This window comes from Leuciscus leuciscus (genome assembly GCF_965113295.1).
Source record: "Leuciscus leuciscus genome assembly, chromosome: 9".
In the NCBI taxonomy this organism is placed as follows: Eukaryota; Metazoa; Chordata; class Actinopteri; order Cypriniformes; family Leuciscidae; genus Leuciscus; species Leuciscus leuciscus.
This window is the reverse complement of record NC_138733.1, coordinates 16,404,570-16,429,187: the sequence shown is the minus strand read 5'-3', so window position 1 is coordinate 16,429,187 and position 24,618 is coordinate 16,404,570. Positions and strand designations below refer to the sequence as shown.

The 24,618-nt window shown below is 37.1% G+C and overlaps 1 protein-coding gene across 2 annotated transcripts in view; it reads left to right on the top strand.

The window, feature by feature from the left end:
* The first annotated feature begins 6,432 nt into the window (after positions 1 to 6,432).
* The window catches only part of caln1 (calneuron 1), a 54,147-nt gene continuing 35,961 nt past the window's right edge, over positions 6,433 to 24,618 (top strand). The window contains exons 1-4 of one of the 2 annotated variants that reach the window (XM_082181062.1): positions 6,433 to 7,071; positions 14,849 to 14,973; positions 18,779 to 18,922; positions 22,342 to 22,454. In XM_082181062.1, the coding sequence (XP_082037188.1) occupies positions 14,856 to 14,973; positions 18,779 to 18,922; positions 22,342 to 22,454 (375 nt within the window). In that variant the 5' untranslated portion in view covers positions 6,433 to 7,071; positions 14,849 to 14,855. Of the gene's footprint in view, positions 7,072 to 7,886; positions 8,360 to 14,848; positions 14,974 to 18,778; positions 18,923 to 22,341; positions 22,455 to 24,618 lie in introns of those variants that run through there. The other variant, XM_082181061.1, reaches the window with a different exon arrangement.

The following is a 24,618-nucleotide window of genomic DNA, read 5'->3' as shown; positions in this document are numbered from 1 at the left end:
CTCAAGTTAACTGCTCACTGGAGGGGGAGATTATCAGTAAGTAACTTAAACTTCAGTCTCAAATGGGACACCCTACGGTCTTGTGGACTTAACTTGTTGACTTAAGTGCACATGAAGTGTGCCATTTGGGACAGGCCCATTGTGATTTCATGGACTGACCAGACTTCAGAGTTCCTCTACAGACCTTATGCACCAGAGAAACAAACGCGCCACCATCTTTAAAAAATTTTTGTTTGAACTTCCGTTTTGGTATATTTCTATGGCATCGCTGTCAAAGAGTAATTAGCTGTTGAAGTGAATTTACTTATTGTAGAGTTAACGAAAGTTATCGTGGGCATTGTAATGTTTGAAGTTATAACAAATGTCAGTAGACCGGCAAGATTTTAAAAAGAGCAGTTCATTTATAAATCCATAAGATCTTACCTTCATGCTTTAGAAATACAAAACAGAAGAGAGAACAGAACGAGTGCTGTGCTGAAAAGGGGCGGGGCTACATACAGTCTATTTGTTTGCCACAGAAGATTACAGTCAAAAGAGTGAGTAAATAAAGACAAAGTTGATGATTTAAGGATGAATGTCTGAATATGCCACCATTTGGAAAAGCTGCTCTTAAGGTAGAGCGGGACAGCGAGCTGGGCGCTTGATGCCAGCTGACACAGTGTCACACCTAAATGTGTCCTCATGCACCGCAGGGTCTCTGTCCCTGTAACTGACTCACACACAGGCTGTCCTCAATAAAATCCTGCACTTCTTGCACCAGTCTCAGCCTATTTTTTTTTTATTTTGAACATCAACCACCACCAATGTGCAGCATCCACCTGAATGATGCGACGGCAGCCATACTGAGCCAGAACGGCAATCACACACCAGCTTATTGGTGGAAAAGAGATAGAGTGATGAAGTCAATCAGTGTATGGGAATGATTAGAAGGCCATGGTGATGGACGGTGGCCAATGGGCAAATCTGGCCAGTATGCCGGGGTGAAACCCCTACTCTTTTTTCGAAGGACATCCTGGGATTTATAATATGACCACAGAAAGTCAGGACCTCGGTTTAACGTCTCATCCGAAGGACTGTGCTCTTTTGACAGTATAGTGTCCCAGTCACTATACTGGGGCATTAGGACCATAGACAGTATATAAACTGGACACAGCGACCCCATTGGATTCAACGGAGACAAGTGAAGTCAATTAGAAGCACCAACTTCCTGATGGTCGAGCGTACTGCGCAGACTCAAACTGACGACGTAGATGTGACGTGAGCAACCCGTCTATCTACTAGTAGCTGTGCCGAGAGAAATCTGAATCATTTCCTTCCGAAACTTGCAGAGACGGAGAGTGTGAGTATGAGGTGTCCATGAGCTAGGAGCAGGAGAAACTTTTGCCAAGTATTCTGATTAATTACTTTGTCATTTTGCCTCCACATCTCCCCGATTGCGCGCGAGCTTCTCCTCCTGTCCATACGGTAATCTCTCTACTGTGCGACAGAGAGTCGCGTGGTTATGACACAATCGTTAGCCTATTTTTACAAAAACTGCTTCTACGGGGCCATAACGTAAGATACAAGGTAATGGAGCCTTTTATACATTTTCGTGTTTCTTTAGAAATAAATGGACAAATGGAGTCTTTAAACGCCTCAGATGTAAAGTTATTCGCTGTCAAAGTGACGCCAAAATGAATGGGAGTCAATGGGATGCTAACAGCAGGTGATGGTCCGCTAGCCAATGGCGGCGCCCGGGGAAACTTCAAAATAATATGAAACCCTGCCCCCCTGATTAGGACCCACACAGGATGAGCACCCCCTGCTGGCCTCACTAACACCTCTTCCAGCAGCAAATGGGGATAGGGCCTAGGTTAGGACATATATATATATATATACATACACACACATGGTTCATTTTGAATGTCCATCAATGAGGAAAGATGATTTTAGCCCACAGAGTGTTTTAAACTAAGCATCTACCATCAGGGCTAATTGGTCCATCCAAAATCTGACTCCAGGGATTGACCACTAATCTGAACATATTTGAAAATGTATAGAAGTTACAGTACTGGCCTATACCTCAATATGACCATTAGCTGATTTAAACTTCAGAAGTAAAATATTATAAGCTATAATCGTATCATATTTATGCGAATTTAATGAAGACCAAACAAATTTGAAAAGGGCAGGAGCCTCATCACTCGTTTTATACCAGTCCATAAAAAGACTTCAGGCTGGTACATAGAGGCTTCAGGACAGAACGGTAAATATGTGTGTGTGTGTGTGTGTGTGTGTGTGTGTGTGTGTGTGTGTGTGTGTGTGTGTGTGTGTGTGTGTGTGTGTGTGTGTGTGTGTGTGTGTACGCAAGAGGAAAGCCAGCACACACCTCACCCTGGAAACTTAAAAGAGTGCTGATAAGAAAAAAAGAATAGGAAATGGGCAGAGAACAACACCACAAACAAACAAGAAAAAAATGCAGTAAGCAGCAAAGCAATCAGCACAATATGAACCCACAGCCCTGTGAAAACTGACAAAGAAGCAAGCCTACTCATTCATCAAAGCACACAGAGATCATGTGTACTGCCAGGAATCAAAAAGAGGGCTTCATGATTCTGAGTCACGGACGTGATAAGATGAATGGTCAGTCTGAGACACAATGATCATGCTTTTTGCTTTTTGGAAAATCACAATCGTAAACATCTAGTAAGTAGTGCACTATTTTACAAGTAATTGTGGAAGCATTGTGACAAATTGCTTTTCTTCCTCTGTTGTGCGTCACTTTAGATAAAAGCATCTGCTACAGTACATACATAAATGCAAATAGATAAAGCTTCATTTACATAGCATCTTTAAAATAATGATGTAACTGAAATAGCAACAGACCTTTTGTTCCCGTATTGTGATGAACATCCAGGTTAAAACAGAATTATTATTATTTAATTTTTTTTAAGTGAGGCAGAGACCTGGATAAACCCATCGGCTGTTGATTGAACTGAGGCAGATCTGAATGTGAGCTTGCAGTCAATTATAAGAAAAGGGCAGGGCAGAGGATGAAATGATTGGAAAAGTCCGGCATTCGTCACCAGAGAGAAGTCTGCGGTTTCAACTGAAGATTAAGTTGATTAAAATTACAATAAAAAATCAAAAAAAATTAAACATGCAGTTATGCATGGATTAAATGTTCACAATAAGATCAATAAAATGAATTTAAACGCGTTGACTGTTCCAAGATGGCGGGCGCGCCATTGAATGTGGAATCTACATATATATATCTATGCTTAAAATTACCATTAGCTGATATTGCTAGCTGATTGTTCAAAAGATTTCTAAGCCCTGCACGTTCCCTCTTCACAGTGAACATCTTGAGCATGTTATGACCCATCACATTGGACTACATAACTAACACAACGCAACTGAAACCAATTCACTCAATCTCACACACACCTCACACACAGTGATATAATGATGTGATAATTAAAATCCCCCTCATTTCTCGGCCTGAGTGTCCTCTAAATTCTTCCACCAGCTGACTCACACACAGGGCCTGAATCAGTGACTCACACACACTTTGTGGAGCATGCTGGGATTTTTCTCTAGACATCAGTCACAAAGAGGAGCACAGGATAAGCTGACCTCAAAGTTAAGCCTAAAATGAACCTGACAACCGGCTGATATTGATGATGACACTTTAAAAAAGCACTTCCTCCAAAGCAAAGCTTAAACTTTAGCAATATCATAATCATAAATGGAGAGAACATTTTTAATACTGGATTACCTGTCATATTACGCTGCCGAATTGGGAAACAGCAGCTAAAGGTAGAATTTATTGGAACTGAAAAATGACTCCCGTTATGAAATAAGGAAATCACAATGTTATTCCTGTCAGACCGGCAGTGAAGATTTACTGAAGTGTTAGCCGTTCCAAACACACCTGCTTTTTTACCTGTCTCTGGAAATGTAGTAACTGCAGAGTGATGAGAAGCTTTTTATCCGGTTTAATGCTCGTCTCAATTTTGCTTCACAAAGTCTGTGTCAGAGTGTGTGAATATGCTTTGAAAGAAATGAAAAAAGAGATTCATTCATTCTCATTAGCAAAGTAGGGCAACATGATACGCTCCAGCTAGCGCACAGACCTAGACAAAAATGTAGTGTGCCTGTTGTTAAACGAAACTTGTTTAAAGCAGCAGTGACCAAACTTTTTTTTTTTACTATTTATACAACTTTATATAAGGTATGCAATTTTATAGTTAGGAGCACAACGAGATGTTTTGTAGAATGTTCCTACTGCTCTTTTCCATACAATGAAAGTGAACAGGCACCAAGAGCTGTCCAAATATATATTTTTTAAATCATACCAGTCTGGAAAGACATGAGGATGAGTAAATAATAAGAGTATTTTCATTTTTGGATGAAATATCCCTTTTAAATTTACCAGTACTGACCCAGTTATCCATACTGTTCATGCACAACAATCTAAAACTCATTAAAGCATTTCCAACAATGGAAAACATGCAAAGCTAATACATTGCAAAATTAAAGGCAACCAGGTGGAACATGCTGAGTTTTCACAGTGAAATTGTATTATTATGAAGGATTTGAGGGATAAAAATATTTGCAAGGGAAGGAAGTCTGGGGAACGGATGGAATGTGGCATGTGTTGGGCTGAAGAGAAGATAAATGACACACAGGTGTGTCTCTGAGCTCTCCATTAAACACTGGTTAATAACTGGTGCTCTGCTCACTGAGGCTTTACCGGTCTCTTGCTGTGTGTGTCAACACCTGTTAAAGACACACTGTATCTTTGTTAAAACAATGCCATCTTAACAGCATGACACCAAAAAAGCATCAGGCAAAAATCACTAATATAGTAGGCTAATACTAATATTTTTTTTAAAGAATGGTTTCTTTTGATTAATTAAGCCAGAAGCCTTATCACCCTGTTGCCCAAGACTGGTTGCCCACTGAAGCTAAGAAGGGTTAAACCTGGTCAGTACCTGGATGGGAAAACTGATAGTGAGGCCAGCAGGGGGTGCTTGTCCTGTGGTCTGTGTGGGTCATAATGCTCCAGTGTTCTTGTTTGTGTTCTTGTTTTGTCATTCACCAATCAGCATTGTCATGACATCTTCATGTTCATGTGTTTGCAGAGTAATTCGCCACATGATGTTTACACCACAACTGATTGACTCAAAAACAGAACTGTTTAATTCCCATTAAGAAGAACAGGAATGTTAATGCATACCACAAGTCCAGGTATGATAGACTCAATCAGCATGGATTTTTCAATGACCCGTTCTAAAACTCTTATATTTGGTCCCTCCCAAACTTAAATCTTTATGGGTTGATGGATGGGCAGATTGATGAATGGATGAATGAATGCATGCATGGATGGGTTATGGGCTGATGGATGGTTGGATGGGCAGATGGATGGATGCATAAATGCATGGATGGGTTATGGGCTGATGGATGGTTGGATGGGCAGATGGATGGATGCATAAATGCATGGATGGGTTATGGGCTGATGGATGGATGCATGGATGGATGTGTTATGGGCTAATGGATGGATGGATGTGCAGATGGTAGATGAATCAATGCATGGATGAATGCATGGATGGATGGTTATAGGCTAATGGATAGATGGATGTGCAGATGATAGATGGATGAATGCATGGATGGGTGGATGAATGGATGGATGAATGAATGCATGGATGGATGCATGCTGGGTTACGGGCTGATGGATGGATGAATGCAAGGATGGATGGATGGATGCATGCATGGATGGATTATGGGCAGATGGACATAAGGGTAGATGGATGGATGGTTGGATGGGCAGATGGATGGATGCATAAATGCATGGATGGATGGATGGATGCATGGATGGGTTATGGGCTGATGGATGGATGGATGGATGGATTATGGGCAGATGGACATAAGGGTAGATGGATGGATGGTTGGATGGGCAGATGGATGGATGCATAAATGCATGGATGGATGCATGGATGGGTTATGGGCTGATGGATGGATGCATGGATGGATTATGGGCAGATGGACATAAGGGTGGATGGATGGGCAGATGGATGGATGCATAAATGCATGGATGGATGGATGGATGCATGGATGGGTTATGGGCTGATGGATGGATGGATGGATGGACAAATATGTGGATGGATGGATGCATAAATGCATGGATGGATAGATGGATGGATTATGGACTGATGGATGCATTGTTGGACGGATAGAGATGGATGGACAGATAGGCGGATGGATGCATGGATGGATTGATGCATAAATAATAGATAGATAGACAGATAGATAGGAACTCTCATTATATGTAAAAATAGCAGACAGGTCTCATCCCTGCAGTGATGATGTGATATTCCCTAGTTCCTCCTGATCCAGCGCTCAGCTGTGGATGAATGACAGTATGAGATGAGTTAGGAAGGCTGGAGCCGCTGACTAATGACTGGAGCTCTCAGTCAGTCAGTGTGTTCAATGGGTTAATTCATGTTCTGTGAGGAATATATCTTCTTCTTTTTTTGGAACCTGATATTTCTTGTTTTGTGACTGTTAATGCCCAGGGACAGCTCTTGGACAACAATATCCAGATGGACCGCTGATTTGACAGCGATGTTTATTGATTATTTTTATGAGGTTCGTGTGTGTGTGTGGCAGTCGAAAATCTATGAGCAGCTTTTTGCGATGTGAATCAATTGAGCTCGGGAACTATGAGCAGGAATTCGCTTAGATCATGGAAGTACTGAAAAATCCGGGGGCTCATTAGAGCTGATTGGAGTTGGAGGAAAAGTCCAACTGGTTTTTATTGCTTTTGGCTGGAAGTCGGACGTGTTGTTTTTTCGGATAACAATCAGGAAAAAGGTCCACTGTCCACTGCCATTCGCACTCGATGGCTAAAAAGAATTGTGTGTATAATCGCGAATGAGATCTGGAGAATTTCCTCATAATTCAGCGAGAATCTATGATCCAGATTTTAGCAGCGGGATAATCTGGATCCTGTAGCGACATCGGCTCGGATCATCAACCCTTCAAGATCTGAGGGATCACTTTCAAAATCGCGCATCATCGCCACTAAAGGTAAGAGAGCTTGTGCCTGATGTCTGAAGTGGATTTGTGTGACATGATGAAGCCTTTGATGGGCAGCATGATTTCATAAACTGCAGCCTATTTCTACTTTTGCACCTGTTGTTTTAATGGGTTTATACTGGCTGATCGATCGGACGGAAAATGTATGATTTATTTACAGTCGACATGGATAATGGCTTGCTTAATTTTTTTGTTAACTGTTTTTTTAAACATCTATTGTCTATAAAACATATTTAAAATACATTATTATTATTATTAAATAATAATAATAATTGTTTATGGGTCTTACATTTTAAATATGTTTTTATTTTAAAATGATTATTATTATTATTATGATTATTATTATTTAATATAATAATAATAATGTTTAAACGATTTTTTTATCATTTAAACAATAGATTTTAAAAAACTTAACTAAATATTTATAATTATATTTATTGTATTATTATATTCTTTATTATAATATTTGCAATAACTTTTAAGGATGTCTTATCTTTTCATTTTTATTTAATTTAAAATTATTATTATTATTATTATTGCTGTTGTTATATATATATATTATATTTATATAAAATTATTAGTTCTGCATTCCTAAAACCTGTGCAAAACACAAACAAATATGCATAATTCATTGCTGGTAATCAGGTGGCAGTTTCTGGGCAAATTATCCACCTTAGTCTCATTTGACAAGTCAGGTGGTGCCCAACCAACCAACACCCCCTTTAGGGAAAAAGTGATGGACATGCTAATGATTATGAACCTGGAGAAGCGATGTAGAGTGTGAGAGAGCAGGAGTGGCACTGCGGTCCGGGGGGCTGGTCAGCAGTGTGTGTGTGTGTGTGTGTGTGTTCTTAACGGAGCTGCAGAGGCAGGACTACTTATGTCACAGAGCCATATGAGCCCACCGATGACACCACTGCAACCCTCTCCAGAGTGTGACATGAGGGAGATGCTGACCAGATGAAGGGATGAATGAACGGATGAATGAGTGACTACCTGCTCCAGGCTGCTGAAATATTAACTAGGGGTTTCTGGGCACTCTATGCTGCTTGGGGAAAGGACCAGCGGTGGGACGTAGTCAGGCTGTGGAGGTGCGGGACAGCCTGCCCGCTGTGCTCCGAGCCGGAGTGTGCTGTCAGATGGAGGTCACCGATCTGGATCCCGACCCTCAGGCGGAGGGGTCTGAAGGAGAGGGGCCGTGCGTCCCGAGAAGGGGTGAAGGGAGTCCTGGGAAAGAGCCTGTTGTGCTTGAGTATCCTGTAGAGTTTGATCCGTACGGGTAAGCAACAAGGCTGATAGCTGCCATCCCGGGATCTTACTGCTGTAACATGCAGGATGTTAATGTTAAACGTGTGTTTTCTTTAATATGAGTAGTTTGGTTGGAGATGTCCTGATTTGATGCTTCTGTTTTGGTATGCGTGATCACTGGCTTGAAAGTATTTGTATTGATTTTAATAACTTGAAATATATTCATGCTCGGGTCTGTCCTCCGAATCCTCCCTTTGTTGGAAGTTAGGACGTAGAAGATTGAGTTATTTTTTTTGACATGATGTGGAATGACATTTAGACTTTTTTCCCCCAGTGACTTTGTGAAGCACGGCTCTCTGTGATTTGATCAAAGGATGCTGACTTTTCTTGTTTTTTTTTCTTTCCTGGTCGTCTTGTGAATAAGATATGGCAAGATATTTTCGACATTTCGACAGCTGTTTTCTTGGGAACTTTGAATGTGATGTGGCACTGTTGGACTGGAAAGTTTTGCCCTCAGTTGAACACATTGCGATCAATGCTGCCTCCACTTACACTCTTCATGTCCAGACACTCCATTATCCCTCCTGATCGTCCTGTTTATAATGGGTAGCTGAAATGACATTTTAAACAGTGTCCCACAAGGTGACATGTTCTAAACTATTTACTTCAACTGTAAGATACATTCTAATTCTTCTAATTTCATATCAACCATCCTACAGCCTAAGAGACACTGACCATCTTTCTTTTCTGTACCAAATATATCCAAAGAAAGTGGGAGGAGAGCCTTTAAATTTAAAGCCCCTTCTGATTGGAATGGTTTACCTAGGTCTTTTAGATCTATCTCCTCTTTTCACCAGTTTAAGATGTCTCTTCTTAATTATTTGCATACAAGCTGCAACTGTTTTCTTCATGCTTGATATCATTTTTATTTTGTTTCATTTTATTTTCCCTCAATTGTCTATATGAATGACCTTAACTGTTTATTGTCTAATATCTAATGGTTGGATTGGGGAAGATATGGGTGGTTTTGGTGTGATGGAGAGCTTTTGTCTTTGTTCTGTTATGTATGTTTTTCTTGAGGTCCCCTCGAAAACGAGATGTCACATCTCAAGGGGTTTTCCTCTTAACAATACATTTACTCCTATAGTCTATTATAAATGCAGGCTTGTGTTAATTTAGCGACTGTATACTTTTAACCATCATCCATCACGCCAACGCAAAAGAGCGAGAGATGTGCTTTGACTGGTCACCGTTTCTTTAACATGAATTTCTTATATTTACACTATCGTTAAAAAATGTGGGTCTGTAATTTTCTTATACACGACTACATTCATTTAATCAAAAAATACAGTAAAAACAGTAATATTGGTAAATATTATTAAAATTTAAAAAGTGTTTTTTATTTTAATATATTTTAAAATGTCTTTAATGTCAGAAATCATTCTAATATGCTGATTTGTTGCTCAAGAAACATTTCACATGTATTATCAATGTTGAAAACAGTCGTGCTGCTTAATATTTTTGTGGAAACCGTGATACATTTGTTTTCAGTATTCTTTGATGAATAGAAAGTTCAAAAGAACAGCATTTATTTGAAATAGAAATGTTTACTGTCGCTTTTGACCAATTTAATGCATCCCTGCTGATTAAGGTATTAATTCTTTAAAAAATCATACTGACCAAACTTTTGAAAAGTAGTGTGTGTGTGTGTGTGTGTATATATATATATATTAAAATGTTAACTTTTATGTATATAAATGTTAAATCTAGATGTTGAAGTTTATGCTAATGTTATTTTTCAGCTACCCGTCTACATTTTTTAATCAAAGACAAACTACAGAGTATCTTAAAGTGTGTCAGATTAACTGATGAATTTTTAAAAATACTTCTACTTACTTTTGCCAGTTGCAGTCCCTTTGGCATTATGCAATTGTCATGTACACTTAACAGTTCATCATGTGAACAGCATAATAGTGAGATTGCAGGTAAATTAGTCATACTTTCCCCCTGGACACACTCAAACTGTCAGGCTTTGCCCCAAGGAGTTGCATGGGTGTGGATCTAAAAAATGCATAGAGACATGGAGACATGTTTTTGCAGACAAACTTGCAGTTTTCGTTTTTACACACCAATGTAGTCAAAAGGAAACTTCATTTTGCTCAGTAATTTTCTATACCATTTAATGTGTGTATTTTTAATTGTGATGTGTTGTTAGCCAGTTAAAAAAATGAATTGCATGTGTAGTATGGGCTTCCATGATTTATGAGTTATTTATTAGAAAACAAGAACTTGATTTGAATGCTAATGAACCAGGAGGCATTGCGATAATTACCATAATTAAAATCCCCCCCATAAACAGTTCATCTGTGCCTTTTCCCTTTCGGGGACACTGATTTATTTGGCCAATTTAGCTCTACTTGTGCAAATTGTAAACTTTTTGACTTTTTGATTAAAAGTGACAGTGAAGACATATATATCGTTACAAAAGATTTCTATTCCAAATTAATGATGTTCTTTTGAACTTTCTATTCATCAAAGGATTTTTTGTTGAATAATTACAGATCTTTATGCTGTAGCCAAAGTGCTTCTAATCTGAAATGTTAAACTAAGGCATTTACATCTCCACATTTGATAGAGAGATTCTGGACTTGAACCAGACAGATTTTAAACTATACGCTCAGGCCATTAAAGGCTTTGCACATCCCAATCAGCTGCCCCATTAGAGCAAACCCACAGTCTCCTACATTTGTCCCAATGCAGCATCCATATTTTACAAGGGTCTGCCATCCATCATAGGATATGTCCTTCAGCAGACTGCTACTACAGGCTCAAGCTGTATGTGTTTTCCTCTGCTTTGGTGACTGGCTGTAGCCCAGCACATACTGTGACTGTGGGCTCACGTCCCAAAGCGTCTGTGATCTGGAACCTCATGTCCCTTCATGCTGACTGCTACTTCAGGTGGCTTTTCTCTCTCTTGCTCTCTGCTGACGGTGTTGTGGTATTTAACCTGCTGGGTGACCACATTGTCCCCATGAGAGCTTTAAGTTCCTGTGCAGGACACCAGCAGTGTCTGAAGGAAGGCTTTTAGCTCTGCTGAAGGGAGGTCTGTCTGTAAATCAGCCGAAAAGAGACTATAGAAAGATTGTTTTTTTAACGTCAACACAATAACACACAAAGAAACACATAAAGTAAAATGTTTTAAATCATCTACGCTCACATAAGATGAAGACTCCAGTCATGACAGTAGTCTAATGAAAACAAGTCCCCTTATGGCTGGCATTTAGTCATTTTATGAATCACGTATCACAGTTTTCACACAAAAAAAGCAGCACAACTGTTTTCAGCATTGGTAATAATAATAAATGTTTCTTGTGCAACAAATTAATGTATTAGAATGATTTCTGACCTATCATGTGACTCTGAAGGCTGGAGTAATGCTGAAAAGTCAGCTTTCCCATCAAAGGAATACATTACAATTTAAAATATAATAAAATAGAAAACGGTTGTTTTAGATTGCAGTAGTATTTCACAATATTGCTGATTTTACCAAACATATGAGTTATTAGGGAAAGTCCACATACTGGCCATCAGTGTTGGGGTTAACGCATTACAAGTAACGTGAGTTACATAATCGGATTACTAAAGTACCGCATTACTTTTAAATTTACAACAAAATATCTGAGTTACTTTTTCAAATAAGTAATGCAAGTTACTTTGCTTTCGCTTATATTGACTGAGAGCTCTCCTGTCTCCATGTTGAGAGAAATTGTGAGGAAGTGCAGATGTGTTGTGTGTGTGAACGTGATGGTTATTGAAGTTCTAATCTAAACTATATAAACATGCATTTACTCATCTCACTTGCACAAAAACAGATTCAGTATCAAGATCAAAAGAAATACAAACTCAGAATATTACACAAACCTGCAATAATTAAATATGTTAAATAATACAAATATGCTTTATGCATTTAATCTCACTTTATTAACCAACGTTTTTGCTGCTGAGCTTCGATGATCCAATTCAGCCATACTACTAAGCAACAATTACTTTAAACATCACATTTGTGTTTCATTTTTGTGTTTTTATTGAAGTAAAAAGCTGCTTCCCAAATCGCATACTCTTGAGTAGGTTCTTATAAGAGGTTTGCTAAAAAAAAAAAAGAGAGGTTTATATAGAGAGGTTCTATATGAGTGTGTGTAGTATGAATGTAACTAGACTATTCACAAATCCTCTCCTGTGGGCTCATGGGATAGTAAAGTGTCCATCATATGCACACTTCAGAATCTTGCTGAAAAAGTAGGTCATCCGGTACTTTTTGCCTACTCTTTTATGAGTACATACTTCTTTTGTCACATACTGTTTTCGCCTATGAAAGTGTGTGATTTCGGATGCAGCCTGAGTGTTGAACTTTCTTCTTCTGTGACTTATTCTTCTGCAATCCAGAATGGCTGTACAGTTGCAAGGTTTGAGCTGCGCCCTCTACTGTAAAGGCGTGAATTTGCAGTTCCTCCTGCCTGAGGTTTTTTCATTTCACTTTTGGTGTGAAAGGGCTTTTACATTTGCCAAAACAATTTTTTTTTAATATTTTTTATTATTATTAAAATCCAACAAGCAAGCCCAGCCCAGGTGAGAAAAAGTAACGCAAAAGTAACGTAACACATTACTTTCCAAAGTAACTAAGCAACATAATTAGTTAAAACATTTTTAGGGAGTAACGCAATATTGCATTACTTTTAAAATGAACTTTCCCCAACATTGCTGTCCATGTACGACTGTATATCAGAATTAAATCGGGCACTCTGCTCTCTAGATATCAGTATTAGCATCAGATATAGAAAAACCCATATCGATCAACCAGTGCTGTGAAGTTTTGTAGAGAAACACTCAACCTCTTTCAGTAAAGTAAACTGGGCTCAGTAGTGTTTTCTCTGGCACTCTAGGCTAATTTAGACAATCTTACATTGTTGAAAGCTTGATTTATCTTTATTTTTGGATGTATTTTAATAATGGCTAGTGCATGGTTAGCAGCTGTCACATGGGCCATGAGCCAAAAACTAAAGTGAAACGTTCAGTGGGTTTGTTTGTGGGAGTACTTTGTATGCACAGAATCCATCTTGATCTCTGGAACGGTCTGCAGGATGTTGAGTGCTGTGCATTTTGAGTGGGCTTTGACACTCAAGCTTGTTTTTAAAACTCACGGTTTCATACTAATCAACATGAAGCCCAATTGCAGAGAAACTCAGTCTCACATCTCTATCTGATGGCATTGTATTCAAATGATTCGCTTGGCTTTGACTGTGATGAATAATTTTTTGAAGAGAATTTTTGCTCATGCTTACCACATTAATATAAAGAGCTATTCCAGTTTGATTTTTTGTTATGTTGACTTTGTGAACTCTGCATATTTTTGTTTAGTAAAATTACTGTTGCTTTGGATATGCAGAATTGTTCTGTTTATATGAGTGATATGATCAATATACTGTCCATTATTTAGCCATTTTGAGAATATCATAACCTGTCACCTTGTAACTGTATCTGATGAACAGAAATGGTCATTCCACCTATAGTGTCAGATACAAAATGTAATCTAGCTTTATTTAAGGATATATAATTTTTCATAAATTATTTCTGTTTTCAATTTTTTTTATTCAAATATTTTTCTGTTCATATTGTAAAAGCAATTAATGAATAATACGTCTAAACGTCATACTTTTTTGTTGTTGCTATATTACATTTTATAATGCCCTACCATTCAAAAGTTTGGGTCGACAAGGTTATTATTATTATTATTATTAAAGAAATCCTCATATTAGAATGATTTCTGAAAGATCATGTGACACTGAAGACTGGAGTAATGATGCTAAAAATTCAGCTTTGCCATCACAGGAGTAAATTATGTTTTAAAATAATATTAAAATAGATATTTTTACTGTAATATTTTACTGTATTTTTGATTAAATAAATGTGCATGGTCTCTCGACATTGCTATCAGCCATTATATATATTAAAAAAAACATATTGGTAGACCACTAGTTTATATGTGAGAAAATTCTGTTGTTAAAGGGGAACACTGCCACTGTCAGCAAGATTTTAATGACACTACAATAAACACCTGTGAACAATAACTGTGCTCTCATAGACACTGGAGACTCCACCCATATCTTCATAAACACAAGAGTAATTCAGAGTTGACAGTGCACGCTTTCAGCTTTAATAGCTCGCCATTTTATGCCCACTTATTTCATTAATTTTAATCCTTCATATGCATTGAAACAGCATTCATATCCTTTTACAACATTTTCACTTAATAGTGCGGCAGAACATTAGAAATATTCCAATGGTTTTTACTGAACAAAGAGACAACGAATGAGCCCACCGTGGAGACATTTCCTGAGGCATTACTGCTCAACTTAAGCATGCTCTATTATAGTAATATAGATCTTTAAGAATGTATGATGCGAAAATCATTGACATGTCTTTTGGTCTGGTTGTTTCAGCATTTTCTTGTGCTCTCTCTCAGGGAGAAGATGCCGTTCCACCATGTGACGGCAGGATTGCTGTACAAGGGCAACTTCTTGAGTCGCTCACTGTCAGAACACAGCAATAGCGAACAGCTCGCCAGCATCTCTGTGGAGGAACTAGATGGTGAGTACTAACCTTACAGACAAAAACACAAATGCTTTGCACTATATTTAATGAAGGCCAAACCCTTAACCATGGGGTACTTCATCATTATTTGGATTAAATGAACTAGTTTTCATCCTCTCATAAAGGAGTCTGGACAACGTGTGCTATGTCCTCTGAAGCTAAACGATAGATTTTGTGAGGAACACACTGAAATTTATATAGTTAGAAAATAAATGACTTCAGAAGACTTTTTATGCAGAATTTGCATAGGAAAATTGATATCTTCACCCTTTATTCAAATATTATTAAACATTTGTTAAAGATATTGTAAGCATGTTTCTTAGTTGTGCTTGTAGTCATTTGTTTTATCTGTGATAATGCAATGAAACTAAATTGTGCGGACATCATTTTTGGCCAGGCTGTCATACAAAGAAATTATAAACACAAGCAAAAACCAGCACCAACAAAATACTAATAACTGATTATGTTGTAGTTAGTGTATGCTTTTTATTTTTCCATGCATTTTTTTTAAATAGTGAAACAAAACCTGTTACTGTAGTTTGCAGTTTTTGCCAATATTTTGTCAGATGAATACCTTAACCAAATTTAGTGTTTTGTTTTTCCCTCAAGTTTACAAAATATAAAATATTTTCCTCATATTTTGATGGTTTAATCATTAAAAACAAATATCCCCTACGGACATAATTTTTTGGCCAATAAAGGCCATCCATCCCCTCGCTCCATCCATCCACCCATCCATCCACTCATTCATCCATTCATCCATGTTTTTTTGAGAAAAGTTAGCATACAATCAATCCCTAAAGTTTCATCTCAAATAAAGGCAAAAAACTAACTTTATTATATTATATTATATTATATTATATTATATTATATTATATTATTTGTTTAATGGATAGTAGTCTCATCTAACTTTGATTTATATGCTCATGTCTATAAAGTATTCATTTTTGAATGTGGATGAATGACTGATCCCTTAAGCATTATATATATATTTTTATGAATAACTTTTTAATGAAAGCTGAACCCTGAAGTGTTTTTGGTTTTCATGTGTAAATCAGTCATTAAATCATGAATCAAAAATCTAAATTTGAATGAAAGCGAGGATCAAAGCAGCACACGTCCCCCTGACACTCTTCATCGTGATTCGGGGAGAGAGAGAGAGGCAGAGGGTTAATCAATTAAGGCTGCCTTTGTCAGCAGAAAGGAGCTCATGAAGAGTAATACATTGAACCCTTGAGGCCTGAAAATGAATGTTTAAGTGACATATTAACACTGCGGGGCATCTGCAGATATACAGAGCTGCTACAAGTCATTGACTTTGTTGGTTTTGCTCTAAAACAGTCCAAACTGTGAATTACAGCTGCTGGAAGCCTGCTGATGTTATATTGATCGTATCAGGAGGTGTCAGCAAATATTCTGTAGCATCTTAATCACAGAGATACTCTTGAGTAAGAGATACTGTGGGAGATTTCTGGAGATCTTACTGTATTAAAATGCAGAACAAATCTAAATCTGCATTTGATACGGCAGCAAAAAGTTCCCCATACACCAAGTTTATGTTCCCGGATGAACAAAATGTTTTTCAAAGGATCTCTGTGGATTTCTAATAGTCTCTATCCATATGAAGAGCACATTTGTAGAAATATAAGATATATCTCTAATTGCATCTTCAGGTGCCTTACCAGATCTAACGCATGATTATTACATCGTTTGGATATGGCTGCCAGATTCATCTGTAATTAACAGTGCTTGTCAGACAAATAGTAGAGGATGAAATGTTTCTGAAGGTTTTTTAACCAGGCTTTTCATCCACAACAGACTCCGTATGTACATATTCATGATTTTCTCTACGCATAAAAACAAATCTAATGCCTTTACTGTGCAAACACTTTGCAGCGCTTCCCAAAATCTTTTTGCACGTGTGTGTCTGTGTTGAATAATAATTACGAGCCTCCCTTTCCTGGGACAGATGTTCTTAATTGGTTCTGAAACATAACTGTCAGTGCAAATAGCTGTTGGTATAAAAACACATTTGTATGGCTATAATTGCGACAGTATATAAAACACTTGATGCATCATAAGCAGCTTTGTTTATGTTTTTATTTCCTCCTGACACTGATTATTGTTACGTTTAGGTACCTACTTTGTGCTTGGTGATTTGGTTTGAGTTAGCTTGTCCATGTTTGACTATCAACATGGTCTGTGAGACGCTTTTAGTCAATAGATGGGGTTGAATTTTTCAATCCTATTATCGGGTCCTCACAGTCATGGAAATCCTGTCAATATAAGATAATTGAAATGTTTGCCACACTTGTAAAGGTCTTGGAAATGAATAAAATTCAAAGGTCATTGAAAATAATGGGTGCTTCTATTTTCAGTATCGATTTTTCTAGTCATGCTTTGCTCTAAAACATTTCAATAACTCACTAGATATTGCTTTTCATGAGCCCTTGTGTAGAGTCAAATGTGATAACCGATAACATCAGACTATCTGTTGAGGATGACTGTTTCTGGGATTCATTGGGTGGCAGATATTACTAGTTAATTGGGTTTTTATTGAACACAAAATGGTCTTTCTTAAGGACAAAAGAGGCACTGAATTGTCTTTTGAGCAGCAATTCAATCTCAGAGTCTTTTTTGTCTTATTGGAGACATTTGAACTCTAGAAAGTTATTTAAATCTAGTAATATAAAGAGTTGGTACCTGGACATTTACACCACGTTTTGAAGGGCCTGAAAATGCAAACTTTTGAAAATGAGTTTCAAAGTGCAAGTTTTTGAAAATGATTATCAAACGAATAATTAAATATATGACCCTGAGAAAGAATTGGTACCTGAAATTCAAATGGAAATCTGCCTCAGAAATCTCTATAAAATGATGTTAAAAAATTCCTTGGTCTGAAAAACGTTATGGAAATTAATGATATTTTTTTAGGAACTCTAAATTACTGTATAAATTCCCTGTTTAATGGCTTAGAAATAATTTTTACAAATTATAGTAGATTATAATATAAAAAAATACAGGATGATTCAAAAAAGAAAAGGCCAAATAATTGTTAGTAATTTCTCGATTATTATTCTTTGAAAAGCATAAATTATTTTCAAAATAGCTTTTTCCTCTTATCAAATATCTGAATATATGACTGACAAAATTTCAGAACTTGTTGCGTAAGTCTTAGCAGTCATAAGTCTTGATTTAGATGGATGAGAATAGAGCAGCGTGTCGTCAAATCTCAGGAATCTTTTGTTTCCTCCGTGTTAATTCCCAGGTTGCTTGACTTCAACTCCCGTTAGTACGCAGACAAAATTACCCAATGTACTGCTGTGTGCTCGAACATGCTGTGCATCTGTAGTGTTCTTCAGAGTTGTGACACTCAAGCTCTATTTTAAAACACCAATCCTATGCTGCCACAAGTTTTCTCCTCACAGAAGGATTGCTTATAAAATATGCATTTGTTGGAGCTCGTCTCCGCGATTCCAGATATATATGCTTTTCAGAGGCAGAGTCCTCCTCTGTAGAGCGGATATCAAAAGAAAAAGCCAGGAAAAAGCCTGGCCTCAAGTCATGTTTCTGAGGCTGGTTAAAACTCAAGACATTCACTGCTCTTTTTAGCTTTCCAAATGAACAGTAAAATAAGAAGCTGACAAGCGTTTTGGAGAGAAACAGCGCAGCAGTGTGTGTCCCCAGTGGTGTAATAGCAGGTGTAGAGAAGGTGGTAAATTACTGCAATCACTGCTCAGTGGAGGACGACCAATGAGAAGCCACTCGAGGTGTTGAGTCGCACACTTGTTTGTCTTGGCAGAGATCCGGGAGGCGTTCAGGGTCCTGGATCGGGATGGCAACGGGTTCATCTCCAAGCAGGAGCTTGGCATGGCCATGCGCTCACTAGGGTACATGCCCAGTGAAGTGGAGCTGGCAATCATCATGCAGAGATTGGACATGGATGGTGAGTCCCCTTACTCACCAACACACTTCTATTGGTTTTGTACTGCATTAATGATCTTTTCTAATAACCTTAAACCTCAAGGACAATTTTTAGCATGTTTATTTAGTTGTTTTCCCATTGAGAACTGATAGCAGGTCACATACACATACACATGGATGCTCATGTCCAACTCACTGACATTATCAGATCTGCAAACATAAAAAAAAATGGTCACATTTGTGATTATATTTCCACACACAAGAAAACATCTGAAGAAAAAATACCATACAAATATTATAGTGTGTGTATATATATATATATATATATATATATATATATATATATATATATATATATATATATATATATATATATACACACATATATATATATATATATATATGTTTGCAGATCTGATAATGTCATTGAGTTGGACTGGAGCATCCATGTGTATGTGATGCTCTGATTATAACTCATAGTCATAAAGATTTAGCAATCTTCTACAATCAATTGTGAATCTGCTAGTTGTCAATATCCTTATTTGACTGGTTTTGTATTCTCAAAGCAATTTCAGTTTCATCTCCTCTAAGCCAGCAGAACTAATCTACAGGCTTTTGGGCCTGACATATTATGCGTATCTGTAGAGGAGTTTAAGTGGAAATGAATGAATAAAGCAGTAATATTTTCCTGCTTCATTAGCATTTGGTCATTAAAAAAAATTAACAGTTCCTTTGATTTCAGGCTGTTCACTTTAGATTAGGGACCCCACATTAATTTTTTATGACAGAAAAATTCAGTTTTGATGACATTTTCATCACATTTTTATCATTTTAGATTTTAGTTTTTGCCTAGTCATCTTTATGCTGTTCAGCGAAAAACATCCGAAAACATTAGACTATTTCGCCCCCTTATCCGAGAACAAGACTCTTCTACTGTGAACCATGAACCATGAGCTAAACATCAGTGACAGATTGTGGTGTTTGAAAGATTGTTGAATAAAATAAAATGCATGTGCTCTTGGTTATGAGTACAAAGATATATGTATATATATTTGTCATAAAGCCTGTCCTAAAACCTTTTTTCCCATAAAATAGTTGAACTATTGAGCTTGACAAGACCAATTTAGGTGTAAAGCTAATAAATACTGACTTAAAAAAAAAAAGGATACTTAAATATGATTTAAAAACTATCAAGTCATTATATTTAAAGGAGAAATGTCACAGCATAACAGGATTGAACAGAAAATGCAAAGACAAAAACATATCCTCAGAATATGCATAAAGTAGTCAATTTCAGTGAAAGCTAAATTGCTTATTCCATATAACATATATTGTGTAGAAGATTAAAGCAAAATGTATGATTTATTTTAAATTATTTTCTACATAAACAGTAACTGCAAAGTCATTAAAAATAAAACATTTTTGTTTAAATGTTATGTAATTCTGGTTATATAGAGTGACCCTACCTAAAATCAAATAGTATAACGGTATCATCAATAATTGGAGTGATTGGTGATTTGCCAAAAAGAAGCGGAATTGCTATCAGTGTCAAAATATTTTACTATCCTTTATTGTTTATTATGGTTTTGACCTTCTTTAGTATTCATAAATCAAGGCTGCTTCTGTAGTTCATTAGATAGTGTGATGGACTGTCATTCTAGACATCTGTACCTTCAAGCATGAGACCTGGCCACTGAGCCAAGCTGCCTGACAGCAGATGGATTTTGCCAGCCGATATAATCAGATGAGCAGCAGCGCTTGATGATTCACATTAATGTTCAGAGTTCAACTGAAGTTTCTCAGATTGAGTCATCTTCAAGAGTGCTACATTGTCTGAGGAAACCAATAAGTAGTTTTGCAAGCATAGCTCATTCACTAAAAATACATTATGTTTGTTATAGACTGATTGATCATAACAGATGATGTGTCAATGGGTTTAAATCTGGTGTGTTATATATTTACTCTGTCATAAAGGTGAAGTGACACATTTTTGAATGTTAAAGAGTTATAAGCCATGAACCATTCAGCAAAACTACAATCCCATGAAGCATTGCGAAAAGCATAATTGAAACAATGGAGAAACATAAAATGACTAATTTACAAGTGTTGATTAATATATTAAATGTATATATATATATATATATATATATATTATTTTTATTTATTTATTTATTTTTTTTACTGCAAAATATGCAAATATATACAAACATTTAAGTATTTTGGGAGCGTAAAGAGATTGACTCAATTACGCCCTTCGCAGTGCTTCATGGGAGTGGGCGAAGCTGACAAGATCTTTTGCCGCCTGTTGCTTTATTTCGACTCTGCTTGATGTGATTTTCAGCATCATGGGTAATGTAGTTTTCCATCAGTAATTCTGCTGTCTAGCACGATTATTAAAAAAATAAGCTGAAATAATGCGGGCTGAGGTCTTCAGCAGAACCTCGTAGCTCACAGTAGGTCTGTCTTTAAAGGTTAATAAGTTACAGTTAAAAATACATTTCATGGAGGAAATGAATGGTGTTTTTACTTCCAGTGTGGTGAAGTGCTGAATCCCAGCGAAGTGATGAGTCCCAGCTTAGGACCCGAGTATAGTATACCTATCTAAAGCTGTTCTCGCGATTCTTAATGTAATCAATCAAACTTTAATTCATGTAACAATCTTTTATTTTTATCCTGATTATGTATATAGTTAAAGTGAAAAAAATAGCATTTTTAGGTATGTTTTGCGACATTGTTAATTGTTATTAAGCAATAAGGAATAATGAAATATATTTTTTAATTACAAGCATGTCATGTCATAATTCATTCTTAAACAGACATTAAAAAGACATTAATGGTCGTTATTATGTACTGTAGTTCAAACGACTTATATAATAAAGTGATATATGATTTGTAACTAGTCACTAAAGCGATTACCCATAAAACGTGCTTTGAACCAATCGAATTGCTTGGGTCCTAAGCTGGGACTCATCACTTCGCTGGGACTCATCTCTTCACCACACCGGAACACGACTGTTTCTCTCTATATACAGCAACATTCTAAAAACCACATATAGGTCCCCTTAGCAACCACCCGTACCATTCTGGTAACTGCCAGTATGAACCCCTTAGCAACCATATACATAGATTCCTCATTAGCGGCTGTATTTATGGGCCGCTATATGCAAGTCGTCCGCCATATTGTAGCGGGCAGAGCTGGTCTGTGAACATTCGAGAGCAAGTTGACCGAGCATCTGCAACCATAGGACACAATGAATGAATATCTAGATCTGATTGCAATAGACTTAAGCACTAAACTAACACAATACAACTAGATGAGGCGTCAGCTAACACAACATTAAAAAGTTACAATAGTATAGTAAAAATAATAACATTAAAAGTACCATATAGTTCATAGTTAGGGATTTGTGAACAGAGTTCTGACTTTAATTTGTTTTACAGGTGATGGACAGGTGGACTTTGATGAGTTCATGACGATACTCGGACCTAAGCTCCTGTCCTCAGAAACACGGGAAGGCTTCCTTGGAAACACAATAGACAGCATATTCTGGCAGGTAAGAAGCCGTGGAGGACAATTTAACGGTTAGTGTGCAGGACTAAGCTTCAAAGAGTTTTAAAATTGCAATATTACATAAGACGTTTTATTTGTGTGACACTTGTTATTCTGACAGGCTGAGTAACAGGAATGGGAGACATCATTGAGTGTCTGAATGGTGGTTTATGTAGGGGTGCATTGTGTGGATAATGTTGCATTAGTGAGATTTATGTGTTCAGGTTTGTATTCAGGATTCAGGTTTGTAAGAATCTCGTTCAGCTGATTAGAGGTGAGTGATAGCAGTGTTTGGCATGGCCATGATCTGGCTGAGTGGAGAGGATCCTTGTGGGTTTAGTTAACTCTCAGAAGTGCTGTGTGATGAAGATGAAGATGAAGCAGAGCCCATGCCAGCTCCACTTGGTTAAGACAGGTGCTTGCGACCTTGGCTGACATCTCTGAGGAGTTTCACAGAAGCCAGATCACTCACTCTTTGAATGATCAGGGAATTTTGTAATAGGCATTAACCCTGACTTTTTAAAAACTGTTATAAATGTCTGTGTGAAGAATTTGACAGGCATCTTTTGGGTATATTTTCAGAAACATTAAATAGCAATAAACACCTCCATAGCATCACAAGTTTGTCATGATACATTATTTGATATTACCTTTTAAAAATGTTTCTGATTTAGTGAGTTGGGATGATCGCATACACAACCCTTCAAAAGTTTGGCATCTGTATACATTTTTTTTCTGTAAGAAGTGAGTCTCTTTTGCTCACCAAGGTTGCATTTATTTAATCATAACTACAGTCAAAATCATATTTTTTAGAATAATTTTTATTTATTTAAAGTTTTTAAATGTGAATGTATTTATTCCTCTGATGCAAAGCTGGATTTTCAGCATCGTAACTTCAGTCTTCAGTGTCACATGATCCTTCAGAATTCCTTCTAATATGCTGATTTGCTGCTTCATATTTTTGAGGATTAAATTTTTTTCAGGATTCTTTGATCAATAGTTGCCAAAAGTCGAAAACTTTTGTAAAAACGTAGAAGTCTTTGGCTCTTTAATGTCACTTTTGATCAATTTAATGTGTTCTTGCTGAGTAAAAGTATTTTTTTTAAACTTACTGACCCCAAACTTCTTCCCCCTCAAACTGTATATTTTGAGACAGATTTATTTATGAGAGTATTTTGAATTGAATTGAATTTGACAAAATAAAATGTCAAGGATGACACAAAGTTATTTCTAAAAACTTGGTGTTATGCAAAAAATACCATTTTGAATTCATTAAGTAAGGAATAATTGACTATGGTTACCATGCCTCAAGACATCATTCAGATGTTTTATTCTAAGACATTTGCCAGATTTTTATCTTTAAAACACTCATTTCTTACGCATCTCATCCCACGCCTCCGGCATTGCTAATTCCAAAATGTAATTTTAAAGCTAGTAAGAAATGTGTGAGCCATTTAAATGCAGACTATTACAGAGAGATCGATAGATAGCCTAAGCGTGTGTGAATTACCTGAGTCTGTGTGTCTCTCAACAATGTTTGGCAGCAGCGTCTCTACTTAAAGCGAAGCTGTAAGTTTAACTGCTTCAAAAACAGTTACGTTACTACCTTGATACTGAGAAATGTCACATCGTTTTGCAGATGCTAATTATTGAAAAAGTAATTGGCAGCACTGAGAACAAGTTTCTGTATGCTTGTTCCTTGTCACGTGTGTGCGTTTGTATGGGAGAGAGAGCTGGAGAAAGCTTTCTAAAGACAATGAAACTTAATAGTTTGTCATTTTTATCCAATTGTTTGTTATATCTATTTGTGGGTTTTTGTTATTTTGCTGTTGTAGGCCGTAAGGACCTTTGAAATAATGTGGTGAAGTGATATAGAATGGTAATGCGTTCAAAACATGCCTGGAACTACTTTAGCTGTAGCCTGACTACGTCAGACTTCGTACTTCCGCTCAATTTCATTTCGCTTCTGTACTCAGTCTGAGATAGCGACCTATCTCTCAGTTTTCCTCCGGCCTCAAAACAGCCGGACAATCAACGAACAGAGGGCGGGCTGAGAGCCGTGACGTAGACGCTGATTGTACCGTGGATGCGTAGATTTACTTCACATAATCTGCAAAAGTCGTTCACAGCCATGTTCACTCCGGTATTTCGCTCGATGATTTTGTTTT